Source organism: Schistocerca nitens, chromosome 3 (genome assembly GCF_023898315.1).
Source record: "Schistocerca nitens isolate TAMUIC-IGC-003100 chromosome 3, iqSchNite1.1, whole genome shotgun sequence".
In the NCBI taxonomy this organism is placed as follows: domain Eukaryota; kingdom Metazoa; phylum Arthropoda; class Insecta; order Orthoptera; family Acrididae; genus Schistocerca; species Schistocerca nitens.
In genome coordinates, this window is record NC_064616.1 from 242064400 (window position 1) to 242092160 (window position 27761).

At 41.5% G+C, this 27761-nt stretch overlaps 1 protein-coding gene across 1 annotated transcript in view; it reads right to left on the reverse strand.

The window, feature by feature from the left end:
• Positions 1-220: 220 nt before the first annotated feature.
• The window catches only part of LOC126248197 (lysosomal acid phosphatase-like), a 211705-nt gene continuing 184164 nt past the window's right edge, over positions 221-27761 (reverse strand). Inside the window, exons 5-7 of the mRNA XM_049948993.1 lie at positions 14970-15093; positions 14675-14886; positions 221-1606 (exon numbers count right to left, since the gene is read on the reverse strand). Of these exons, the coding sequence (XP_049804950.1) occupies positions 1454-1606; positions 14675-14886; positions 14970-15093 (489 nt within the window). The 3' untranslated portion in view covers positions 221-1453. The remainder of the gene's footprint in view (positions 1607-14674; positions 14887-14969; positions 15094-27761) is intronic.

Below are 27761 nucleotides of genomic sequence, written 5' to 3' on the forward strand. Positions count from 1 at the left end.
TTTTACTTACGAAAAACCTTTCACAGTGTAAACCACTCTTTACTTATACAAAAATTGGAAAAATATGGAATTGAGGGCTGCATTTTACAGTGGTTTAAGTCATATGCTGTCATTCAACAGGACATGGAATCAAAGTGGAAAACCATTTTAAAAGGAATTTCACAAGGCTCGGTATCAGGGCAAACATCATTTTTTTATGTAAATGACTCACCACTCAACATAAATTTGCATTCATTATTATTTACAGTTGGTACAACAGTGCTGATTGAATACAGTAATGCATATTTCCCAAAAATAATTCACATGCCCAATGCTGATTGAATATAGTAATGCAGACAAACTTCCCAAAAACGTTGCAGGTGCCCTAAAAAATTTGATACCTAATTTCACTGAAATGGATTAAAATTAAATATTACAAAAAATTCAACTATTGCAATTTAAAACCAAACAATCAAAAACAAATCGTATTCAGATAAACCACAAAATTAAGGAACTAAATGAAGCAGACTGTGTCAATTTCTTGGAAATGCACGCGGATGAAAAACTGTCATGGTCTTCACATATTGCACACTTTCCAAATAAATTAAACAGTCTGGCATTTGGTATGACAGTTGAAGCTGACACGATCTACATGTACACAAGAAAAATAATGTACCATAGTTACTTTGAATCCGTGCTAAAATATGGCATTGCCTTTTGGACATGAAAAGAATATTGACCTAGCAAAAAAAAAAAAAAAAAAAAATCCAGCATACACACAATTCTAGGAATAAAGAAAAGTTCATGCTTGCTACCCTCAGGTTTTTGTCCACACTTTGCAATACACAGGAGTGGTGATTTGTAACAAATTAAAAGATAGAAATTAAAATAGGATCAAGAATAGTTTTCTGAAGAGAAAATTGTACAGCATGCTAGTCCAAAAGTTCTATTACTCAGTAGAGGAATTATTGAATGATAATGTTGTTACTTGACCAAGAATACAGCAAAAGGAACTAAAATATGTAAACATACATTATTTTAAATAGTGATCAGTTTCCATGTAGCTTATGAAATTAAATGATGTATTATAGTTGAACTGTACGTGACCACAGTACACTGAAACTAGACTTATAGAATAACATTGGTGAGTCACTTGTATGTAAGTCTATGATTTAACTTTTAAAGTATATTATGAGAAAATAAGTTTATAATTCTGATAGCTTTGTGATGAAATAAGGATGACCACATTTCCTGCAGATACATCATGAGTGAAACTTCTCTCTCAATAAAAGTGTATTATCTACGTGCAACAAATTTATATTTATTTACAAAAGAAGTGACAAAATTCAATCTCACATTTATCAGATACACTATGAATATGGTACAATTTTTTGAGGCAGTGTGATCACATTTATGGCATGAAATATTTGATTATTAATATAAGTGTTCGATCACTTTGCTGAATATCCATTATTTAGCTATCTAACTTTTGACATTCCACTGTCCAGTCGTCTGGTAAAACAGGCTTCATCAGATCTACAAACTGCTGCAGATGACACTTGTCTGTGCAACCAGGAGTGTTGAGAACATGTGGCTCACTGTCAGAAGCATTGTTCAAATACAACACCTGTAACAAAGTCAGCATTAATTTAATAGTACATTGTGTGTATAAGGTGATATTTGATTGGTAAAATATTTTGTTGTTATAATGGAACATCTTGTCTGAATATAGTGACATATGATGAAAGTCAGCCATTCACTCCCCAGTGAAGTAATGCGACCATGAAAATGTTGTAATAAAACTTGTTTGTATGTGTGGTAACAGACATACGAAACAAACATCCTTTAATCCGTTTCTAGAAAATTTAAGTTCTGGTTTCACTTGAGATACATGAGATAGAACTGAACAGGATCCACACATTTATTATAAAGATTCAAAGATGGCGTGCAAGCTGTATTGTAAACTTCTTGCCTGTGTCAATTAGCACAAAAAATTCCAAACCCAAAACATAGACAGTCTGAAGTGTTACTAGACAAAGAAAGAATACTCCACTTCCAGACATCTGTTTTTGAAAATAAAACATTAAAGAGATCACAAAAAATTATTAGGTCACTGAAAAACAGTAAATCTTTTAATTATCACAGTATAACAAGCAAAATACTAAAATGTTGTCCTAACTTCATTGTAGCCCATCAAGTCACCTTTACAATACTCTGATACATAAAGGTATGTTTCATGAATGACTGAGGTACACAGTAATAGCACCTGCTTGTGAAAGTGGTAAAAATATGTTAGTTCAAACTGTAGCTCAGACTTCATCCTTTCCAAGTTCGTAAAATTTCTGAGATGGCAGCTTTTTACAAAAGAATGTTGAAACATATTTCTTAAAATTTTAATAACAACTCAGTCTGGATTCCACAAAGGCTTCTCCACAGAGAAACTGAAATTAACCACAAGAATAACATTAAATTCCGAGTGGGGAAACATTAAATATGGAGCCCTGTAAGCATCAGTGCTTGGTAGACCCTTGTTCTTGACTGACATACATGATCTGTATGTGACATTTGAGGACTTTTCAGAACTATGATGGCTATTGATGACAATTAGACAGAAAAATTGCCCACAAAAAAATCAGGACAATTATAGAATATGACGACAGCCATTTCATAGCAAACACCTAAACATTTAATCATACAAAGGCATGCTACACCATTCCATACAAATAAAAGTCATTTACAGGTGTCTGCACACACTAGATGAGACTATGTGCAATACTACTCAGCATCGAGATGGATAATAAAGTGATATGGCATGAACACGTGAATAAGTTAACCAAAAAGCTCAGTTCTGCTTGCATTGCATTTATAAATTTTACCTTATCTACCACTCCTGTAATTTATAGGAGTATTTGGTCTGAAGTTGTAAATTCAACTTAACTCTAATGTTTGTGTTAAAGAGGTTTTGACATTGTCATTAGGTATACAATTAATAGTGTTCTGTGTAAAGTTACATAAAACAGCAACTGAACTGTGTAAGTGGATGAGTACAATCTAAAATTGCTACTTTTCTCATAGCATACCCATATGAAGTAATATATACACATACCTTGGTATCAAAGAGACTACCTAACAAAAAAGTGAAGCACTCAGAAGGGGAGGAGAACACAAAACAAAACTTAATGTGTTGAGAGGATCTACGTCTACATCCATATATATACTCCCGAAGCCACTGTATGGTGCATGATGGAGAGTATCCTGTACCACTACTAGTTATTTCCTTTTCTGTTCCACTTGTAAATAGAGGAGGAGGAGGAGATTAGTGTTTAACGTCCCGTCGACAACAAGGTCATTAGAGACGGAGTGCAAGCTCGGGTGAGAGAAGGATGGGAAAGGAAATCGGCCGTGCCCTTTCAAAGGAACCATCCCGGCATTTGCCGGAAGTGATTTAGGGAAATCACGGAAAACCTAAATCAGGATGGCCGGAGACGGGATTGAACCGTCGTCGTCCTGAATGCGAGTTCAGTGTGCTAACCACTGCGCCACCTCGCTCAGTTTGTAAATAGAGCAAGCAAAAAAATGACTATGTGTCTCCGTATGTGCCCTAATCTCTCTAATCTTATCTTCTAGGTCCTTACACAAAATGTGTGTAGGCAGCAGTAGAATCAGTCAGCAGTGAGCCTTGATACTCAATACTTGCATGTTGCCTGAACCTGCTGGTATCAAATCTAGTAGCCTGCCTCTAATTGCTTCAACGTCTTTCTTTAATATGACATGATGCATATCCCAAACACTTTAACAGTACTCAACAACAAATCACCCTAGTCTCCTATATGCAGTTTCCTCTACAGATGAACCACACTTCCATAAAATTCTCCCAATAAACCAAAGTCAACCATTCACCTTCGCTACTACAGTCCTTACATGCTCATTCCATTTCGTATTACTTTGCAATGTTAAGCCCTGATATTTCAATGATGTGACTGTCAAGCAGCACACCACTATTACTGTATCCAAACATTATGGGTTTGTTTTTCCTACTCATCTGCATTAACTTACATTTTTCTACATTTAAAACTAGCTGCTATTCATCTCACCAACTAGAAAATTAAATAGAAATTTTGTCTAAGTCATCTTGTATCATCCTACAGTCACTCAATGAGAACATCTGTCCACACACCACAATATCATCAGCAAACAGCCACAGACTGTTACTTACCATGTCCGCCAAATCATTTACGGGTACAGAAAATAAGAATGGTCCTATTACACTTCCCTGGGACACTCATGATGATAGCTTTGTCTCTGATGAACACTCACTGGTGAGTACAATTTACTGGGCTCTGTTACTTAAGAAACCTTTGAGCCACTCACATATCGAGTACGTATCCTGTATGCTTGTGTCTTCATTAACAGTTCGCAGTATAGCACTGTGTAAAATGTTTTCTGGAAATCTAAGAATATTGAATGTGCCTGTTGCCATTCATCCACAGTTCACAGGATGTCATGTCAGGAAAGGACAAGTCAGTTTATTTTGATGATTACAAAATTGAGTCAAATTTACAAAGAGCCCACTTGCCAGTTTAAAATTTCAGCCCCTCTGGCCTGTAAGCATGTGCTGGTTCAGCTGGGAAAGGTGTCAAAGCTGTTGTATACTACCCTAAGGCAAACTGGTTTACATCTTTTGTAATTGGTCCTTGATGTCCCAGACACTGGCACCAGGACAAAGTTGACATCTGGGCTGGTCCCACACATTCTATTGGGAACAGATCTGAGGATATTTCTGGCCATAGTAGTACCTCAACACAATGCAGTCAGTTAATAAAGACATATGCCATGTGTGGACAAGCATTGTGTTGTTGAAAAATGGCACGAGAAGAAACACATGTGGACATGTGATGTCCATAACATGCCAGTGTGCCATCAGAGTTCCCCCAATCACTTCCAACCACAACCTTAAATTCACACCGGATTGGCTCCCCACACTGTGAATCCAGGAGTATCAGCCCTGTGCCTCTCCTAAACAGCTGAAGAACAGGGTCTCTCCAGGCTGCCTCCATTTATGTCAATGATGGAAATCCAGGGTAGTGCAGAACTGTAATTCATCACTGAACATAATGTGATACCATTCATCAGCAGTCCATGCTTCCAATGCTTGTCAGTCATGAGATCACTCAATGTACTGCCAGGAATGTTAATTTCCTATTCCACCTGCTGCTAGCCTCTGACCAATGGTGTGGGATGACACAATGTTGCAGGGAGTCCATTACTTGTTTCTGGATGGCAGGTGAAGATGTGAAGAGGTTATGATGTGCTTGGTGGATATTACAGTGACTATCTCTTGTGTTATCAGATATCATCAACCAGAATCTTGATGATGAGTATGCCTGCTGTCACATTCTCATGTGGTCCAATACCAGGACACTGTCACATCCATATGCCCCCCATATCTGGATATTGCACAGTTTGCCCAGCTGGCCAAATGAAGACCCACAATGAGGCCCCTTTCAAACTCTCTAAGCTGCTGATAACACAGTTTCGTTAGATGATGAAATATCTCCATGCCCTTCACAGTGAGCAACCAACATTTGATGTTGTTCACACCCTTCATAAAACCTACCAGGCCTGGTAACAACACTACACATGGACAACACAAATGTATTCCAGTGGCTGTTCCACCTGTCACACATAATTACAACTCTAATCATTTACATACTCACTGATGGTGTGTACATGTATGAAGTTACAATGACATCTGACCATGACCACGACTTCCGGGTGCTTCACTTTTTTTTTTATCAGGTAGTGCAAAATGATACATGTTTATCCTAATGTTGTAACTCTGTATTTTGGATCACTTTCCCTGGCATGTGCATCTGTCATATTGGACAACAAGGGAATCTGAACAGGTGAAAAACTTTCTACTTCAATGACATTTCATCTGTTCCAGTGTCTTCAGAGCTTAATATAGTTCTACAATTCACTGATGAGCCATAACATTATGGCTACTTACATAATAATATGTTGGCCCTTTTTGGAACACAATACAGCAGCTATTCTTCATGGCATGGTGTCACCAAGTCCTTATTACTTTCCCAGAGAAATGTGCCCACAAATAACAGACTGATAGTGTGTGAGCAAGGAACTGACATTGGATAACATCCCAGCTGTGTTCCATCAGATTCACATCAGGCAAATTTGGTGGTCAAGATATCAGCCTGAGTTCAATATCATGCTCCTCAAACCACTGTAGCACGATTGTGGCACATGAAATGGTCAGTTATCCTGCTGGAAGGTGCCATTGCCATTGGGGATGACATCTACTGTAGAGGGCTGCAGCTGGTCCACAACAACAGTCACGTAGTCTACAGCTGTCATGTTGCTTTCAATTACTATCCCAGGTACCACGAAAACCAAGGTGAATGTCCCCCATATCATATCACTGCCTCCACTGACCTACACCAAGGGTGCAGTGCATGTTTAAAGCATCCTTCCACCTAGGTGATGGCATATGTTGACATGACCATCAACTTGGTGTAACCAAAAATTCGATTCATCTGACCAAGTGACATGTTTCCTTTGCTCCACAACAGAACAATAACGAGGACTTGGAAAAATAGGCACCTGCCAAAGGTGCAAACACAGGGGGAGAGTAAAAAAGTCCATGGAAAAAAAGACAGCTCAAGAACTACCAAGGAGATGCTAAGCGAGTTCTGCTACCCCTCATTTTGTTATCTTCTGCCTGCAAGAAGAAGCCTTTCCCTCTGGCAATGACTATAAATGTATGCTGCTGTTACAGTGTCATTTTGTCCCAGTCTTATCATAAAGAAATGAGTACCACTGAACAGATGTCTACCATTAACATGAATTATGTGTCAACAGATTGCTTGGCTGACACAGCTGCATCAATGGATTTTTTGCTATGGTGATATGGTTCCTCAAAGCAAATATATGCTATCTGACCAAAGGCTGTTTCAGCTAAAGTATATAACACAATAATACATGAAATGGAAAGTAGAGTTTACATATATCACACTATTTCATCTTGGTTACCTGTCAGAAAACACTGTAAATGAAACCTCTGTATCTTATCCTAAAAACTGTACAGCTGAATTTGCTGACAAATACAAATTGCTTATGGTTGAATATGAACTAGTGATCCACAGCACACCAGTCAGTGATGCTAACCTCTAGACTGGACTGTATGCACAACATCTCATGGCAATATTGGCAAAGACAAGCTAGTTAACAAAATAGCTGCTTTCAGGTTCCAGCTGAAAGAACAGGTGAAAAGCAGTGATATGGCCCCCTTTTGGATATTTGTAAAGGATAGGTCAAGGAATCCTTATCCAGTCATGAAAGTAGCTTTAAGGATATTTAAAGACAACACCAGTGATTGCAGCACACAATTTTAGATAATATGAGAAGCTACTTAAGGTCAATTATGGTGAAAGCTGACTGTAAAATTTAGATATTTTGTCAACAGAACACAGCTGCTAAACGTGACTTTTATAACATAATCAATGAACTTGTTTCACTCAAATGAGGAAACTGCAAAATTAAAATTGTAGTCCTTTTTATTTTATTTCTGATTATTAATTTAAGCACTATTAAAATAGGGGTGTTCAATGAGTAATGCAACATATTTTTTTCTGAAAACAGATTGAAGTATACCATATTATTCCCCACTCTTTTGGCTACAAAATTCTATTTTTCAACATAATCTCTGTTCAATGTGATGGCCTTATGCCACCTTACTGGGAGGGCCTGTATGCCCAAATGGGACAACTCTAATGGTTGACATCAGAGCCAACATCTTGCTGCGGTAATAACCCCCCCCATCATCCACATACCGCTTCCTGTGGGAGATCAGACAGGTTTGCACAACCTTGCTGCAATAATGACATGCCTTGCCCAATGACTCACCATGCTTTTGTTCACTGCTAGGTCTCCACAGACATTCATCAAGTGCATGTGAATATCTGTGATGCTCTGGTTTTCCACCAAACAAACTGAATGACAACTCTCTGCTTGGAATGCACCTCTGTGACAGGTCCCATTTTGAAGGCTATGCACAGCACTGCAACTTATCAGAACTTCCTGAAACGATAGGGACTGAAGCAGGAATATTCCACGATCTCCAACAACAAGTTCTGAATTTTTCAACCAAAATTGGCCGAGGAAAAAAATGGATTGCATTACTTGTTGGAGGCCCCTTGTAGTTTATGAGAAACAAATAAAATGTATTATATATCATACTGAAAACAGTGTGCAATAATTGTCATAAATAATAAAACTTAGAATTTTTTTTTACTTTCAGGTTTTCAGAAAATGTATACAATGTTTAAGTTATTTACTATATTGATACTTTTAATTTGCTGTATGTAATATTTTATATTATCAATACAGTTAATTTAAGTATTTTTTTCAGTAAGGTTCCATTTTTATTAAACTATACTTACAAGAGTATAAAATTTGCTAAATCTGTGTAGGAAAAACTGCAGGAAAATAGATTCTTGGCAGAGGAGGTTGGCATGATGGCAAGGGGGAGGGTGGGGGGGGGTCAGGGGAGTGGAGTGGGGTGTCACAACTTTGGCAGTCCTACCAGGGGTTCAGTATCACCTTAACATGACTCTGATCCAGAATCCAATCTTGATGATGCCATGCGAACTGCAACCATATTTGACAATGCTATCAGATCATCAAGGGAACATATAGGCAATGTCTGCTGCAGAGCCCCACGTTCAACTATTTATGTTGAATGGTGTGCTCTGAAACACTTGTGCCTGCACCAGCATTTTACTTTGTCATCAGATCACTATCTATCCGGCATCACAGAGTGGGCAATCCTTCAACCTCCATAATGATGCATAGACATCCAACACTTTGTTGTCTATTGATGATTTCACTATCCTTCAACAATTTTCCATAGATGCTCACAAGTGTAGCATGGAATAGCCAATGAGCTCTGCCATTTCTCTGATTCTCATTCCTTGGTGCCAGCCTGTAACAATGTACACTTTGTTAAAGTCATTTATGTGTCAGTGGCTTTCCCCATTTGTGGCCCTTATCATTTCTAGAATGATTCCAGAATTGTCTCTGCTTCATTTATATACTTTCTTTGCCACGTCACTTGCTTGCACCACCACCAGGTAGTATTCAGTCTCATGGTGGCAATAGTGAAAATGATTTTGCTCATCATTTTTTATACACTACAATAAAGTTGAGGTACATACTTGTTTAAAATTTTACAGAATAAAGCCTTAAATATATGTACAAAGCTCATTTATTTTTAAATTGTTTCAAACCCAAGAAGCCAAACAGGCACCATCTGAGTCTTTATTCATTCTTCACATCCGCCTCTAAACAAAAGTTTTATTTGGATGCTACACCATGTGGACTCACTGCCTGATATATGTGGGGCCTCACCAGTCCAAACACAGACTGGGAATAGGGCTCATTGAAAACACCCCAATGACTAAACTAATTCTCTCATAGTACACTGCACATGAATTATTGTAAACCTATCATCCAAACCCAAGTTGGTATTACACGAAGACTCTATCAAACTAGGATACACAGGCTGTTACCTATGACATACTATGACACACATTTTAAAATATCCAGAGCTTTCAAGAACCTTACTCTCAGGTCCATATGATGTAGCAGCCATGAAGCTTAAAATCAAATGTGCCCCACAAACCTCATACAGGGAGTTCAGAAATCCCCATTACAAACTTCTACAACTTGTATAGGGGACTCAATACATAGTAATTTGAAGAGGAACCCATGTCCAGAAGCATACTGCTTTAACAAAACGATGGTTCCAATTCAGATGTTTAACTCATCCACTTCTGCTTGAGGAACTGAATTAGGCATGACACAGTACTATTATTAGGTAACAATTTGTGAGGAAATGTAACAAAACATTCATTTACCACCTAAGCACATTTGTTTGTATTAACACTTAAACACTGAACATTACCCATTAACATTATTCCAAAACGAAAAAGAACCTATGTACAGAACATAAAATTTGCCTAGAGATGATGTGGTCATTATTCAAGGTTATTCAAAACAAATCTTTCACCAGGCAAGTAACATGTGATGTTGCCCAATCTTGCATGAAAATAGTGGTGTGGACACAGTTGCATTTTTGCAAAATTGGAATCACATGTTGCACAAGGAGGTCATCATATTATGCAGATGCCAGTGTATGCCTTATAGGCCTGTGAGGTGTCATCCCCATAGAAAAACAGACTGAGAATGAAGGAGCTTATAAAATCCCATCACTCAGTCACGTAAGTCATGTGTAATGTATGTTCCTGCACAACCCCATATGTGACAAATCTGGACATACACAACACTGTGCAGAGTAAATTGTGCTTTGTCCACCTTAAGGATATTCCATGGCCACGTGTCACCCAGTTCCATCTGTGCCAAAAAATGATGGACAAAGTCATGGAGTTGTAGCCTTTCTTGGGGCTTCATTTGGTGCACATTTTGAATACTGTAAGGGTACCAGTGTAAAATGCATCACAAAATCTTTTTAACTGTTTCCCAGGACAAGGAGAATTCCCATGACACAGCTTGAGCACTGGCTGCAGAATCTGAAGCATGTGCTGCAAGGCAGGCTATAGCTACAACAACTTCATCAACAACTGCTGTGGGAATGAGCTGCCTCCCCCTCTATGCTGCACCACCTTACTCACCTGTTTCTTCAGATTTCTTGATCATATTTCATAGCCCATTTATTAACATCAGGCATCTTTGAAGTTGTTTCTGTTGATGATATTCCCACAATGCAGTGCTACTATTGCCGGTGTTCTGATAAAACAACTTTACCAGCAGTGCATGATCTTTCTTCTCAACAGCCATTACATTTCGTATGCAAAACTTAACCCTTTATACCAACAGTCACTTCACAAAAGAAGTCAACATGCATTGCCCAGTGACAAACAGCATACTGACATTGAAACAGGGAACATTACACATGCATTCTTTTTGCTTACAGCGCCATATTTTCACCTGGTGTCAGAAAGTGGAACTATTATCTTTTTCAGCATACTTCGCAAGTGCACTCATTAATGAACATACCTATGATGATGTCACCATCCTGCAATGTATACGACCTGCACTGTATCACTCAGAACTCTCTTGTTTAAATGTAACCACCTAGTATTTCCTATGTAGGTGGTAAGGGCAACACTTTAAGAGCTACTTGAGAATGTGCAGTCCTTCCCAAGTTTTTAATAGGGAATTGAAAAAGCATTGCTCCACCAATCATGAAATATCCTATTACCTAAATACATTTTAAAAGGGTGGGGCGGATTTCTTCAATTCTCTTGCTGTGAGCTCCTGTAGCATACTGTAATCAACTATCATGACCAGGTAATATGAGAAGCTGCAGACAAAACAAATTCAACCTCCAACATGCAGACGGGACTACTGTAAGCTTCATGACTGGTAGAACAAAAGTCCCAACAATCCAGTTGTGCAAACATAGTGCAAACACTTTGCATTATTGAAAAACTGGATCCCAACTAGCAGGGGCAGCGACCATGGCAAAATGTTCCACCATTTTCTAGATTTCCATTTGCATTACAGCAGAAACTTGGTAACTTCTCTAAATGGAGTGGTTAAGAACTGTTTCTCTTCTTAATAACTCAACAATATTTTGTCTTTGCAATCCATAAGGCTGTTTTTTTTTTTCTCCCCAACAGCTGACTTATCTTGAATCCAGACAGAGCTGGGAAACTAACTTTGATTGCAAAGTGGCACTCGAAAGTGGCAACAGAAATGACTTGAGCCTTTTCTAAATCACCCAGAACAATTTGCTACTTCAGTAACCTACAATAAACTGTAGCTAGTTGCTGAATAAGTTGTTTTGCATGAACTCTGTATAATTGTAGAAGTAATTCATTATACGTAGCTGCCTTTTCTCTGGTGGCCAATTTTTATTTGATTTTTCCACCAGAGTTTCTTTTTAAGATTTAGCTTACCACAAATAAGTTCCACATCATTACGTATTTTCATCCACAGAAGACATATTGAAGACTCCACAGCATCAGAATATTTAAGAGTTTCAAGGAACCATGTAAAGGAAGACTTTACATATTGGCACCTATCATTAACTCCAGAATCTTCCTACTTCAATGGTCAACAAGAAAATTATATCAGACATAAGTAATACAGTACATAAACATTTTTTAAGTTACAGATAATACAGGGTGATTCAAAAAGAATACCACAACTTTAAAAATGTGTATTTAATGAAAGAAACATAATATAACCTTCTGTTATACATCATTACAAAGAGTATTTAAAAAGGTTTTTTTTCACTCAAAAACAAGTTCAGAGATGTTCAATATGGCCCCCTCCAGACACACGAGCAATATCAACCCGATACTCCAACTTGTTCCACACTCTCTGTAGCATATCAGGCGTAACAGTTTGGATAGCTGCTGTTATTTCTTGTTTCAAATCATCAATGGTGGCTGGGAGAGGTGGCCGAAACACCATATCCTTAACATACCCCCATAAGAAAAAATCGCAGGGGGTAAGATCAGGGATTCTTGGAGGCCAGTGATGAAGTGCTCTGTCACGGGCTGCCTGGCGGCCGATCCATCGCCTCGGGTAGTTGACATTCAGGTAGTTACGGACAGATAAGTGCCAATGTGGTGGCGCTCCATCCTGCTGAAATATGAATTGTTGTGCTTCTTGTTCGAGCTGAGGGAACAGCCAATTCTCTAACATCTCCAGATACTGTAGTCCAGTTACAGTAGCACCTTCGAAGAAAAAGGGACCAAAAACTTTATTGGCTGAAATGGCACAGAAAATGTTCACCTTAGGTGAGTCACGTTCATACTGAGTTGTTTCCCGCGGATTCTCAGTGCCCCATATACAGACATTGTGACGGTTGACTTTCCCGTTAGTGTGGAAAGTTGATTTATCACTAAACACAATCTTTGAAACGAAAGATTCATCTGTTTCCATTTGAGCAAGGATAAAATCACAGAAATCGATTCTTTTAATCTTATCAGCTGCAGACAGTGCTTGAACCAATTTCAGACGATAAGGTTTCATAACTAACCTTTTTCGTAGGACTCTCCATACAGTTGATTGTGGAATTTGCAGCTCTCTGCTAGCTCTGTGAGTCGATTTTCCTGGGCTGCGAACAAATGCTTGCTGGATGCGTGCTACATTTTCATCACTCGTTCTCGGCCGTCCAGAACTTTTCCCTTTGCACAAACACCCATTCTCTGTAAACTGTTTATACCAACGTTTAATACACCACCTATCAGGAGGTTTAACACTATACTTCGTTCGAAATGCACGCTGAACAACTGTCGTCGATTCACTTCTGCCGTACTCAATAACACAAAAAGCTTTCTGTTGAGCGGTCGCCATCTTAGCATCAACTGATGCTGACGCCTAGTCAACAGCGCCTCAAGCGAACAAATGTACAACTAAATGAAACTTTATAGCTCCCTTAATTCGCCGACAGATAGTGCTTAGCTCTGCCTTTTGTCGTTGCAGAGTTTTAAATTCCTAAAGTTGTGGTATTCTTTTTGAATCACCCTGTATTTTATCAGCAGGCTGCTCTCCACCAGCAAAATATCTCCACTTAAAATGCTCTATATCTGAGAAATCGCATTCCTTAACGAGTACAACTTTGAAAGACATTCTCCAAATTATTAGGAATATGAAATTTCCCTCTTATTTAGCCTCAGTGATATACCTAGCTACATAATAAAAAAAGGTTGGTAATGAGATAAAATGTGTGTGTGATACAATCAACTGCTCCATAAGTTAGTGTCCTGGGATCTGTCTGTCATCACAGAGATTCATTTATTTATTATGACTGCATTTGGTTCTCTGACTGATTTTTGTTCTCTGAAAATCACCAGATCTTGTGGAGCATGTATCTTCTGCAGTTTATATGCCTGTTGCGCATGGGCCACAATGTATGTGTTGTCTTCCTTGAAAGCAACTCCTTATTAACAGCACATCAGTTTGGCATTCATTCATAAGAAAATAATTCAAACACTGAAGCTCTCTCTTCATTTAATTATCTAAAACAGTGCGAGTCAATCTAAAACATTATCCTTCTAGTCTTTTTATGAATCCAACAATAGCCTTTGAACTAGTAAATTAATATCCGCTCTTACATAACTGGATATATATGGTACAAGATGCATCTACAATCAGTTTTTCCAATCCTGTCTGTCAAATATAAGGCAACTGATGGAAATAATAACACCTGATGGAAGAACAACTCCTTCAAATAAATTATCCATCACCTCAGGAGCACCACAAGGCTCAATGCTACATTTAATACTCTACATTCTGTTAGTACTGATCTCCCTGGAAACCTACCATCAACAGTACTTGGGTTACTTGTTGATAACACAGCCTTATTCTCACCTAACACTTCATAATGGCAGAAAAGAAATGACCTAGACAAAAGCAATGAAAGGCCCTTGTACTGGCTGAATGAAAACAACCTTTTGTTGAACATGAATAAAACAGTCAATACGAGCAGAACTACCTTGATGATCTTCTGCTCATCAAAGCACGATCTATCATATTTTGTACCTAGCATGACTAATTTACAGGAATAAATATATAGAATGTCAGTGCAGTCAACATAAATGTAAGACATCAAATTACTATTTTATATGCAATGTCTACATACCTTAACTTCATAACCACTGTCATTTGTTGAATGAAGTTCAATGATAACTGCTGCACCATACTCTGGCTTTAATAGCTCTGTGAACCCCATAGTTTGGAGAACATTCACAATGGTAACATCGTGGGCAGAAAACATGAGAAATTTTGGAGACACAGTTCTTGAAGTGTTACTTTGTAGCCGCATTTTTTCTACAATGTGTTTCACTAAAGGACCTGAAAAATTTAAAATTATTTAGAATATCTTACAGAATTATTTGCACAACTGCTGACATCAGTCAGAGAAGCAAAAGACAAACCTCCATTGAGACGTTTCATGGTCTGACTTTCAGAAAACAAAGCCAAACTTCTGGCAGCCAGTGTCCTTAATTTATCTGGATAATAACCAGCAGTCCAAGCAGGAAGCTGCAGTTTACGTTTTTCCTGCAAAAGATAAAAACTGACAAGCAACACACTAAGCATTTCATCAAAGAAGCATGCTACAAAAAACATTGTGCTATCAGTGCCATATAATATTATTCTTAGAAAGTCATAAAAGTGGCTATGAGTGGTAATTTAAACGTAGTTAATCACTAGCCAGTGGAAATTTAAGAGTGAAAAATTATTCAGGTTTCAAATAATGGAAGGAGTATAGACAACATCTACAGTATAGTTGAGGAATTGAGTGATCAATAGCCATGTTCCCAAATTAATTATGGGAATCTCTGGTGGTGAAGTACAGAAGACTTGCTTGCACTATTCACAGGAGAACTTCTCAAAGTGTGCATTATAGGGTAGCTTTGTAGCATATCGGATGAAGCCTGCGAGTTCAAGCAGTTACTGCAAAGCCCACATTGACAAACAGAACTGCATTGTGGTATGATTTTTCAACATCCAGTCATTTGAAGTTAGCTATAACTGGCAGTGTTGACATTGGCAGTTTCATGCACAATTTTAGCCAACTTTTGACAGAATTATCTATGTGTGCTGATAAGTTTCTTCTGTCATCAAAGAATACTCCAAAACATCTGTAAACAGTGTTATGTATGCTTCAACTGTAGCCTAGTTTACAAGTTGGATTCCAGTTTAAGGAAATTCTGCCCCTTAAGCAGTATATATGTAGTTTTATCTGCAGTCATTGGTAATGTCATATCCCAGCAACAACACTGCTCCTTTGTGTGTGCAGGGTTTAATTTTCTTCAAGCTTCTGTTTACAGCCCCAGAGACCACTTTCAAGTTATCATCAGCATAAGCCACAATTCAATCTGCTTAATCAGTGCCATCATACAATTCTAGCAGTGTCTCAGTTATCAAGGTCTAGAAAATCTGTCTACATCATTGAGCCCTATAGCCAGCTCTTCGCGATCTTTTTTATTGCCTTGTGCTGTCAAGTAAGCCATTTGCTGTGCAACCTTACAGAAGTCTATGAAAGTTAAATGATATGGCTCCCCACAAGACATATAGGATTATCATCACAGCACCTTCCTTTACTGATTTTTCTGGAGTTCCCTTTCCAGCAAGAAATGGAACTCTGCTACTCACTTTTTTTTGACCTGTCACTAACTTGTGTAGAACATGAGCATATATAATGCCCACGTTGATAAAAAGAAAAAGGAACTTTCCATATCATTTCATTGTTTTTCATATTGAGCCAAAGTAGCTTCACAGCACATCAAAACAATCCATTTCTATCATTTTCAAGTTACATTCTACAGTTCATTGCATTTTCTTAATTTTTCTCCAGTATTCCTGTCAATTTTTTTCCTGTCTCTAGCATTTCTATAGTGTTACATGTGGTTAGTATCCACACTTCCCTTTCCTTGCACCACTTATTGGAAATCACCATATTAGTTGACATCAAATATCTCCTAATTTCAGTTTTTTCTGAACTTTTGTTTATTGTGCCTGTCACTGTGAACAGTACCACATGTTTTTGTTCCATGGTTGCAAACCCAGAAAAACAAGTTGGGTTTTAATATAGATTGTTACTGTAAAGGGTGTGTGCATGTTCCATAAATGTTGCCATCTGACATAGCCAGTCTGAAAGTCACACCACATACATTTTGTTTAGATCAACTGTATTCCATTTTGATGGAATAAATTGTTTGAAAGATATAAACAGTCTTTGAACAACAACAGGCTTTTGTAAATGCAGAATCTCTGCTACAGATTGAATTCACTAAGGGATACTGTACAAACTTTACCGATACTGTTCCCAATTTTAAAATGGCAGAGGTGTCACTGAAATCTAGCATTCTAAAAAGTAAAAGAAACTGTTCTCTGTACATAACTTCACTGAATGAAAACTGGATTGCTCATAAAAACTTCTCTGGATTAATATCTGCTAATTTTAGCTGCTTTGTGGGAGGCATGAGAAAATAAACAGATATGAAACAATACATTTCTTCACATCCTGTATCTATCCCCTTTGATAATCATGAATGCAGTGATTCTAAAGTAGTTTCCTTGAATAAGTAAAACTGACTGCTCCATCACCATAAATGTCATATCTATTGTGAAGAATAACAAGAAGTCTAACAGAGTGCTTGGATCATTTCCTGGTTGACACTTGTGTCCGGATGGTGAATCATCAAAACTGTGACTAACTGGATGAAAATAATCTTCTTTCCTGTCAAATTTGTGACTGAACTGTAATTTCTTTCTAAGCATTTCACTATCACTTTCAGAGTCTTTGAATTTGCATGAACTATCAATTACATCTCTTGTTGAAACATAGGACTGTTTTTTTTTTTTTTTTTTTTTTTTTTAGGGCGCACAACTGCAACGGTCATTAGCGCCCAGACTACGTTAGGAATGCACCACGAGTCACAAGTTTAAAACAGCAACGAAATGGAAAACACGATAAAAGACAGACTGACAGGCATAGGATTAAAAAAGAAAACAGCATAATCAAATATCCTTTGAGAGGGTTGTCAAATTGATAAAATGAAGAACGCGAGCAGCTGCTCGTGGGTCATCTGCTAAAATGGCTTCTACAGTACAGGGCAGGCCAAGATCAAGACGCAGGGTGTTAAAATCCGGACAGGACGTTAAAATGTGGCGGACCGTCAGCAATTGCCCACATGGGCAGAACGGCGTCGGTGCAGCCGTCAGCAGATGGCGATGGCTGAACCGGCAGTGTCCAATTTGTAACCGGGCCAAAATTACCTCCTCCCGCCGAGAAGGGCGTGAGGAGAATGTCCAAGCGACGGGAAGAGTTTTCAAGGCCCGAAGCTTGTTGTCTGTAAGTGCAGCCCAATCGGCATGCCACAGCGATAAAATGCGCCGACAAATTACCCTGCTACAATCTGACGAAGGGACACAACAAGAAGCTGTCCGAGGCTGGAGGACCGCAGCCTTGGCCGCGGCATCTGCAGCTTCGTTCCCAGGGATACCGACATGGCCAGGAACCCACATAAAGCTAACCGGAGAACCGACGTCCACCAGCTGCTGAAGAGAGCGTTGGATCCGGTGCACGAAAGGGTGAACCGGGTACGGATCACTGAGGCTCTGGATAGCGCTCAGGGAATCGGAGCAGATGATATATCCAGAATGTCGGTGGTGGCAGATGTAAAGAACAGCCTGGTAGAGGGCAAAGAGCTCAGCTGTGAAGACCGAACAATGGCCATGGAGCCGGTATTTGAAACTTTGTGCCCCGACAATAAAAGAACACCCGACCCCGTCATTGGTCTTAGAGCCATCTGTATAAATGAAGGTCATATTAATGAACTTCGAACGAAGTTTGACAAAACGGGAGTGGTAGACCGAACTGGGGGTAACCTCCTTCAGGAGCGAGCAGAGGTCAAGGTGGACGCGAACCTGAGCCTGGAGCCAAGGTGGCGTGTGACTCTCGCCCACTCGAAAGGTTGCAGGGAGTGAAAAATTAAGGTGTTGAAGGAGGCGACGAAAGCGAACTCCAGGGGGTAGCAGGGCAGAGACATACAACCCGTATTGACTGTCGAGAGAGTCATCAAAAAAGGAACGATAAGACGGGTGGTCGGGCATTGCCAGTAGCCGACAGGCATACCGACAAAGCAGTACATCGCGCCGGTAGGTGAGTGGCAACTCACCAGCGTCAGCATGAAGACTCTCAACGGGACTAGTATAAAACGCTCCGATCGCAAGTCGTAAACCCCGATGTTGTATGGAGTTGAGGCGGCGTAAGATGGATGGCCGTGCAGAGGAGTATACGAAGCTCCCATAATCCAGCTTGGAGCGGACGATCGACTGATATAGGCGAAGGAGGACGGTTCGATCCGCTCCCCACGACATACCACTGAGAACACGGAGGACATTTAGAGAACGGGTACAACGGGCAGCCAAATATGACACATGTGGAGACCAACTAAGTTTCCTATCAAATGTAAGACCTAAAAATTTTGTTGTCTCCCCGAATGGGAGAGCAACAGGACCGAGTCGTAAGGACGGTGGGAGAAACTCTTTGTAGCGCCAGAAGTTAATACAGACCGTCTTCTCGGCAGAAAAACGGAAGCCATTGGTGACACTCCAGGAGTAAAGATGGTCAAGAGAACGCTGAAGACAGCGCTCCAGGAGACACGTACGCTGCGCGCTGCAATAGATGGTAAAATCGTCCACGAAAAGGGAGCCTGATACATCAGCTGGGAGGCAATCCATTATTGGATTGATCGCTATGGCGAAGAGAGCGACACTCAAAACTGAGCCCTGTGGCACCCCATTCTCCTGGCGAAAGGTGTCTGACAGGACAGAACCCACACGTACCCTGAACTGTCGATCCATTAAAAAGGAACGAATAAAAAGAGGGAGGCGACCGCGAAGGCCCCATGTATGCATGGTGCGGAGAATGCCCGCCCTCCAACAGGTGTCGTAAGCCTTCTCCAAATCAAAGAACACAGCCACGGTCGGGCGCTTCCGCAAGAAGTTATTCATAATGAAGGTCGACAAGGTAACCAGATGGTCAACAGCAGACCAGCGCCTACGAAATCCACATTGTACATTGGTAAGTAGGCGTCGAGACTCGAGCAGCCAAACCAATCGAGAGTTAACCATTCGCTCCATCACTTTACAGACACAGCTGGTAAGCGAGATGGGTCGATAACTGGAAGGCAAGTGCTTGTCCTTCCCCGGCTTAGGAATCGGGACAACAATAGACTCGCGCCAGCATGCGGGAACATGTCCCTCAATCCAGATGCGATTGTAAGTACGAAGAAGAAAACCTTTACCCGCAGGAGAAAGGTTCTTCAGCATCTGAATATGAATAGAATCAGGCCCTGGAGCGGAGGACCGTGACCGGGCAAGTGCGTTTTCGAGTTCCCGCATGGTGAATGGGGCATTATAACTTTCACGATTCGAGGAGCGGAAGTTAGGTGGCCTAGCCGCCTCTGCCTGTTTGCGGGGGAGGAAGGCAGGGTGGTAATGAGCGGAGCTCGAAACCTCTGCGAAAAAGCAGCCGAAGGCATTGGAGACAGCCTCAGGGGCCACAAGGACGTCATTCGCAACCGTCAAGCCAGAAACTGGTGAGTGGACCTTAGTGCCAGATAGCCGGTGCAGGCTACCCCAGACAACAGAAGAAGGAGTAAAACTGTTGAAGGTGCTTGTGAAAGCAGCCCAGCTGGCTTTCTTGCTTTCTTTAATAATACGACGACACTGTGCACGTAATCGCTTATAATTGATACAATTCGCCACTGTAGGGTAGCGTTTAAAGGTGCGTAAAGCACGTCGACGAGCACGTAAAGCGTCTCTACATGCTGCGGTCCACCAGGGGACCGGTACGCAACGTGGAGAAGAAGTAGGGTGAGGGATGGAATATTCAGCAGCAGTGAGAATGACTTCCGTGAGGTGTGCAACCTGACTATCGCAGCTTGTGAATGTTTGATCCTGAAAGGTCGCCCTGGAAGAGAAGAGCCCCCAGTCTGCTTTGGAGATGTTCCAACTAGATGAGCACGGACAGGGGGTATGCTGCAGGAGATGGATAACACACGGGAAGTGGTCGCTCGAATATGTATCAGAAAGTGCATACCACTCGAACCGGCGTGCAAGTTGGGGAGTACATATAGAGAGGTCTAAATGGGAATAGGTGTGAGATGTGTCCGAAAGAAAAGTAGGGGCGCCAGTATTGAGGCAGACAAGATTGAGCTGGTTGAAAAGGTCTGCTAACAGGGAGCCCCTCGGGCAGGATGCTGGAGAGCCCCAAAGGGGATGGTGGGCATTGAAGTCTCCAGTTAACAAAAATGGTGCAGGTAGCTGAGCAATAAGTTGCATCATGTCTGCCCTGGTAACGGCAGACGACGATGGAGTGTAAACGGTACAAATGGAAAATGTAAAAGTGGGGAGAGTAATGCGGATGACAACTGCCTGCAGGCCAGTGTGCAACGTGATGGGATCGTAGTAAATATCATCCCGGACCAGCAACATAACCCCTCCATGAGCTGGGATACCTACCACAGGGGGTAGGTCAAAACGCACAGAGGTGTAGTGTGCCAAGGCAATTTGATCGCAAGGGCGTAGCTTCGTTTCCTGGAGGGCGACGACGAGCGGACGGTGCAAGCGGAGCAGCAACTTCAAGTCCTCTTGGTTGGAGCGAATGCTGTGAATATTCCAGAGAATAAGTGCCATCGTAAGAAAAGAAAAAGGAAGATGAAAGAAGGGGTCACCTCGAAGGCCGCTGAGGGCCTGGCTTCGAGCGAGCACTGCCGCCGCTATCAGTAGGCGGACAGTCATCGTCCATTGGGTCTATAGGTTCATCGGCCATCTTGGAAAGATGGCCGGGAGGGGGAGCTTCCTCCGCTGGTGAACGGCCAGATGTTCGGCTACCAGCGGTGCGGCCAGGCGAAACTGATGACGGCCTGGGGCGGCAACCGCTGGGTGGCGCAGGAGAAGAAATGCGCCGTGGCGGAGAAGGAGAACTGTGCTTCCTATTTGCCTTCTTGGAAGGTCGTTTGGTGGAAGTACCGGTCGAAGGCTGGGAGGTCGAGGTACGTAGGAAGTCTGCACGGGACGCTTCCTTCTTGAAGGCCCGTGCATCTGACTTCTGGGTCTTCGTCTTAGCAGAAGCTGATGAAGGGGCTGGTGTCTGTGGGGTGATGGGAGGAAGAGGAGACGTCGACCGCGCGATCTTAGCACTGGCCGAACGGACGACCGTGGTGCTGACAGTCAGATCGCATGTCTGGGTTGCCACCTACCTGGTAGTCCGAGGAGAGGCGAGGACAGTACTGTATTTCCCCGCTGGGAGCAGCGTGGGCTTCCTACTAGCCAATAGCTTGCGAGCAGCCGAGGTGGACACTTTCTCTTTGACCCGAATTTCTTGGATACAGCATTCTTCCTTATAGACAGGACAGTCGCGGGAGGATGCGGCATGGTCACCCTGACAGTTCACACAACGAGGAGACGGAGGTGGACAGTCACCCTCATGGGCATCCCTGCCACAAGTGACACATTTAGCTGCATTGGAACAAGACTGTCGAGTGTGATTGAAACGCTGACACTGGTAGCAGCGCGTAGGTGTCGGGACATAGGGGCGAACATAAATAACCTCGTAGCCCGCCTTGATGCGCGATGGCAGCTTAATACTGTCAAAGGTCAAGAAAAGTGTCCGGGTCGGTACAAGGTCATTGTTGACCTTTTTCATGACCCTATGGACAGCCGTCACGCCCTGCTCAGCGAAGAAAGATTGAATCTCCTCGTCAGTCAAGCCGTCGAGGGATCTAGTATAGACCACACCACGAGACGAATTCAAAGTTCGGTGAGCCTCCACCCGGACAGGGAACGTGTACAGGAGTGTGGCCCGAAGCAGTTTTTGTGCCTGAAAGGCGCTCTCAGTTTCGAGTAATAAGGTACCATTACGCAACCTGGTACAAGATTTGACAGATCCGGCTATGGCATCTACGCCCTTCTGGATAACGAAAGGGTTGACAGAGGAAAAATCCTTTCCGTCCTCAGATCAGGAAACGACGAGGAACTGTGGGGCAGGTGGTAGTACTTTTGTCACTGGTAGCTGGTCAAGTTTCCGTTTTTGGGCAGAAGTCGAGAGAGATGGAGTGAAATCCATTGCGGAGGAATCCCCCATGATTGCCAGCGTCTCCGATGGCGCGCTCCTTCCTTGTGGGGACCCTCTCAGAGGGCACTCCCGCCTTAGGTGAATGTTTACACCTCAGGTCACACCTCCCGAGAAACAGACGGAGGGACCAATCGGCATGGTCAGAAGGTATCAGCTCAGGCAATCACCCCTCCCCGGGCCTGGCCTTTACCAGGGGGTACGCGCGTGCCTTACATGTCTACCCAGGGCGGGGAATTACGCGTTACCCCGTCACCGGCTACGCGTGCGAACGCGTGGGTCGGCCTTCAGGCGCGCACAGGGAGGAAGGAAGAAGAGGAAAAAGGAGAGGGAGAGGGAGAGAGAGAGGACAGACTGTCTCAAATGCCGAGGCGGAGACCAGAGAAGACAAGGAGAAGAAGGCAATGAGAAGGCAAGGAGAAGAAGGCAAGGAGAAGAAGACAATGAGAAGGCAAGGAGAAGAAGGCAATGAGAAGGCAAGGAGAAGAAGGCAATGAGAGGGCAAGGAGATTTTGCAGGGGAAAGTGTAAGGAAGACAGTGAGGTGGAGAAGAGCAAAGAAAGGAACCAACCAAAAGAAGGAAGAAACGAGAAGTGAAAAAGCAAAATGACCGCAAATAGAGGTCGTGGAACCGTCCGTCTCCGGACGCAGGTGCTAACTACCCCCTTGAGGGGGAGGGACTCCTTTTAGTCACCTCTTACGACAGGCAGGAATACCTCGGGCCTATTCTAATCCCCGGACCCGCAGGGGGGACATAGGACTGTGGTTTACACCTGTTAACATTGATAGCTTAGGACTGTTGCTTTCAGAATATGAGTAGTAGTTATCACTTTGAATTGAATAATTCATCTCCACTGTCAATCTTTGTCAACATCTTTATGATCTCTTCCTCAGAGAAACTATGAAACCTTTCTCATTTCCTTTGTAGAACAGATGATGACAAAAGCCTTTTTTAACAAATCCTGATGAATATTAAGACCCAAAATGAAACTGAATGCAGAAAAATGAGATCACAACAGACAAATTACTGGAAGAGAACTCAGTGGCTAGAACTGTAAAAAGCTAATGAGGTGTGGAACAGAAAATCTGCTGTACATTTAAGCTTACCAACAGCACACTGGTACCAGAGTTGTGGCATGTCTATACTTGTGATTAGCACTCAGGGATCAGCATGGATGCACAAGTTACGCCATCAGTTGTGCTGTATGAGAACCCAGAGGCCACACAAACTCATCAATAGCACCTGGCAAGCAGTGGAGCATAACAAGTTAACTTGTCAATAGCAGTCAAAGGGTTAATCAGTCAGCAAGAACTTCACATGGCTGACTCCATAAATCATATTTAAATTGCCCATTTAGAAAATGTTCCACCATTTCTTCTTAGTTCCTCAAATCTTTGTTCTATGTACCTGTTTACAGTGCTGGTATGTATTTTTTCTTGTGTACCTCTCATCCTTCCTAGTAAATGTTGATGGCTCAGGGTGGAAGAAACTATTTTGCAATGTGCACTCCATGCAATTTTATCCATAGCACAATGGAAGTGAGATCATGGTTGTAATTTAATAATTCACAAGAGTAATTTGTTTCAACCACATGTGTAATGTTTATCACCTTAAAATACGATCACATTAAAACTGATGTGTTCACTACAACTCTCCACACAATATTTTTATTATGCAATCAATTCATCTGCACCCATCTATTATTCTGAAATTCTCAGTCTCTAACTACTGGAAGCTCACTCCAAACACACCTCCACAAGTTTTCCAATCTTCTGTCATTTTATTCCTGCCTTGGAATACCATTGCTCAACTAGATCCACTCCATATTCAGTGAACCCCCTTGTCAACCCCTTGTAACATGCATCCCTTTACCAGATCTATCAAAACTCCCTCCAAATGTTTCAAAACATCTACAAGCCAAATAAATCCAGAACACTGAGGGGGGGGGGGGGGGGGGGGGTTCTGTCAAGACTGTAGGTTATGGTTTCATTGGGGCAAATGTAGCAGTGAGGAAACAGGGTAGATAATGAGGTCCTTCCATGGCAGTGTAGGTTACATAGAAAGGACAGAAAAATCGCTGAACAGAAGGCAAAAATTTGTACCCTTATGGCTGAATTATCAAACGTGAATTTGGAATTATGTACGCTATTGGGGGGGGGGGGGGGGGAAGATATTGGGTGCTGGGAAAAGGTAGCAATTAAAGGGCAAAAAAGGGGAACTGCTGAAAAAACTATAGAAATTCAGTTAGTAAATCAGGTCGGCAACAAATCAGAATAGGAAAAGAAGAATTCTGCTTCTAGGTAGCAGTCATGGGAGGGGTGTAGGCCAGCAGCTTCCGAAGAAATTAGGTGCAGGGTACCAGGTCGCTAGTTTTGTGAAACCAGGTGCTAGCCTCAGCCAGGTGACAGAAAACTTAGGTCAGCTATGCTCTGACTTTGGAAAAGAAGATAAGGTAATTAGTTGGGGAAGCAGGATACAGTCTGGCTATGAATCCAAGATATAGTATTAGGAGTGACCTAGACAAAATAGGAGCAGATTGGCCTTGGGTAAACACTGTTTTAAGACATGTTAAGACTGAGCTGAAAAGGATGCTACAGTCACCAGCAAAATCTCACGTAAGTGTTGTTCCAGTTGATGCTATTGGTAGGTGGGATACACTGTACATGGCCTGCACCTAAATAGGAAGGGGAAAGATAAGTTAGGGGGGGGGGGCAGTGTCACACAAGGAGTGATTCCTGTGGTTAATGGGACCAGGAAAACCACTTTTTTGGGTTAAAGCCAAAGTCCAGACAGACAAGAACCAAGAAAAAATAATAGAAGAAGTTCCACGTACACTAAACAGAGATAAAGCTAAGGGTAGTATCAATTTACTTCATCAAAATATCAGTGGAGTAAAAAATAAAGTAAATAAGTTGTTAGTGTGTTTACATGACCTCAAACATAAGAATGAGATTGTTATACATTGTCTGCCTTCACACCACATAACTGTGACAATGGAAAGTGTCAGTATAAATGGGTATAATTTAGCAACTTACACTTGCAGATCTAGCGTGGATAAAGGATGAGTTGCCATTTACACAAAATGAGGGCACAAGTACAAAACTGTAGAAGTAAGCAAATTTTGTGTCAATCAGCACTTTGAAGTTTGTGCATGTGAACTAAGGTAGACACTGTAGCGTTGATATTAGGACCACTGTACAGGTCCCCATTAGGAGATTGGGAGCTATTCATAAAAAGGTTTGACTCCCTATTATGCTATCTGTCAGACAAAAGGAAGAAGTTATTAATTTGAGGTGATTTCAGTGTAAACTTTCTAAACATTTCTGATAGGAAAAGTGAACTGGAAGTGTTATTATTGACATATAACTTAGTATCAGTGATCAACTTCCCTTCATGTATAGATCAAGGCAGTAGCACTCTAATAGATAATGTATTTGTACAGCAAGAGGATGTAAAACTAACACATGCCTTCCCTGTGATAAATAGATTATCAGACCGTGAAGCACAACTAATTAACTTGCAAAACCTGGCAGGGTGTATAATTCAGAAACCATTAAGTAAAGGTGAAAGTCTGGTCAAGCCGGTACCTATAGGGCACTTCAGAGTGTGTTTAAGAAATGTTAATTGGGGAGACGTATATAATGAGCCAAATACTAATGATAAATACAAAATATTTTTTGATAAATTTATATCACTTTTTGAACACTGTTGTCCCAAAGCCGGCCGGTGTGGCCGTGCGGTTCTAGGCATGTCAGTCTGGAACCGCGTGACCGCTACGGTCGCAGGTTCAAATCCTGCCTCGGGCATGGATGTGTGTGATGTCCTTAGGTTAGTTAGGTTTAAGTAGTTCTAAGTTCTAGGGGACTGATGACCACAGATGTTGAGTCCCATAGTGCTCAGAGCCATTTTTTTGCTGTCCCAAAAAAATTACTAAATGTAACATCAAATAGTTTTCAAAGAAACCTTGGATTACTACAGGTATTACAGTGTCTTCATAAAGAAAAAGAAAATTGTATGAAACAGCAATAATTAGTAAAGACCCAAAAGTAATTTTACACTATAAAAATTATTGTAACATACTTAGAAAAGTTGTCAGAAAATAAAAAATATGTATATTAGAGATGAAATTAACAACACAGGCAATAAAAGCAAATCAATATGGAATGTTATATGGATATGGTGTCTGTTCTTTCGGACATGTCTGACCACTGATGACCTGCAGCCATCTAGAACGAAACTGGAATTATTTTAATACCTTCAGCTGTTGACAGGCATTGATACATACAACGAGGACAGGTGAAAATGTGTGCCCCGATGGGGACTCTAACCCGGGATCTCCTGCTTTACATGGCAGACACTCTATCCATATGAGCCACCGAGGACACAGAGGATTGCGCAACTGCAGGGACTATCTCGCGCATGCCTCCCGCCTCTAACAATACTGGCCATGACCTCCTCCTCCTCCTGTGTGGATGCACACATATTCCCTGAACTCTTACGGGACTTGCTAAGAATGTCTTCCACAAGTAATGAGTGTGTTGGGATGGGACACTGCGAATGTAGTGTGTGGACATACAAAGTGAGTATGTGGGTCTCGCAGGAGGCGTGAGCAAGATAGTCCCTGCATTCATGCTATCCTCTGTGTCCTCGGTGGCTCAGTTTGATGGAGCATCTGCCATGTAAGCAGGAAATCCCGGGTTCGAGTCCCAGTTGGGGCACACATTTTCACCTGTCCCCATTGATATGTATCAATGCCCGTCAACAGCTGAAGGTGTTTATATAATTCCAATATGGAATGTTGTTGGAAGAGAGACGGGAAAGTGACCACTGGGGTAGGTAGTGTTACTATTCAAGGGAATGAGACCATATTAACCAACAGTACACAAGTAGCTAATGTATTTAGCAACCATTTCTTAGGTGTAGGTGAAAACATTGGTGAGAATAGTTCAAAAGAAAAAGCCAAGCAGTACATGAAAGAGTCAGTTTTGAGAAATCCTTGTCAGATTAATTTTCATCTAACAACCTCTTGTGAAATAAGGAAAAACATTAAATCTTTGAAAAATAAATGTTCTATTGGAG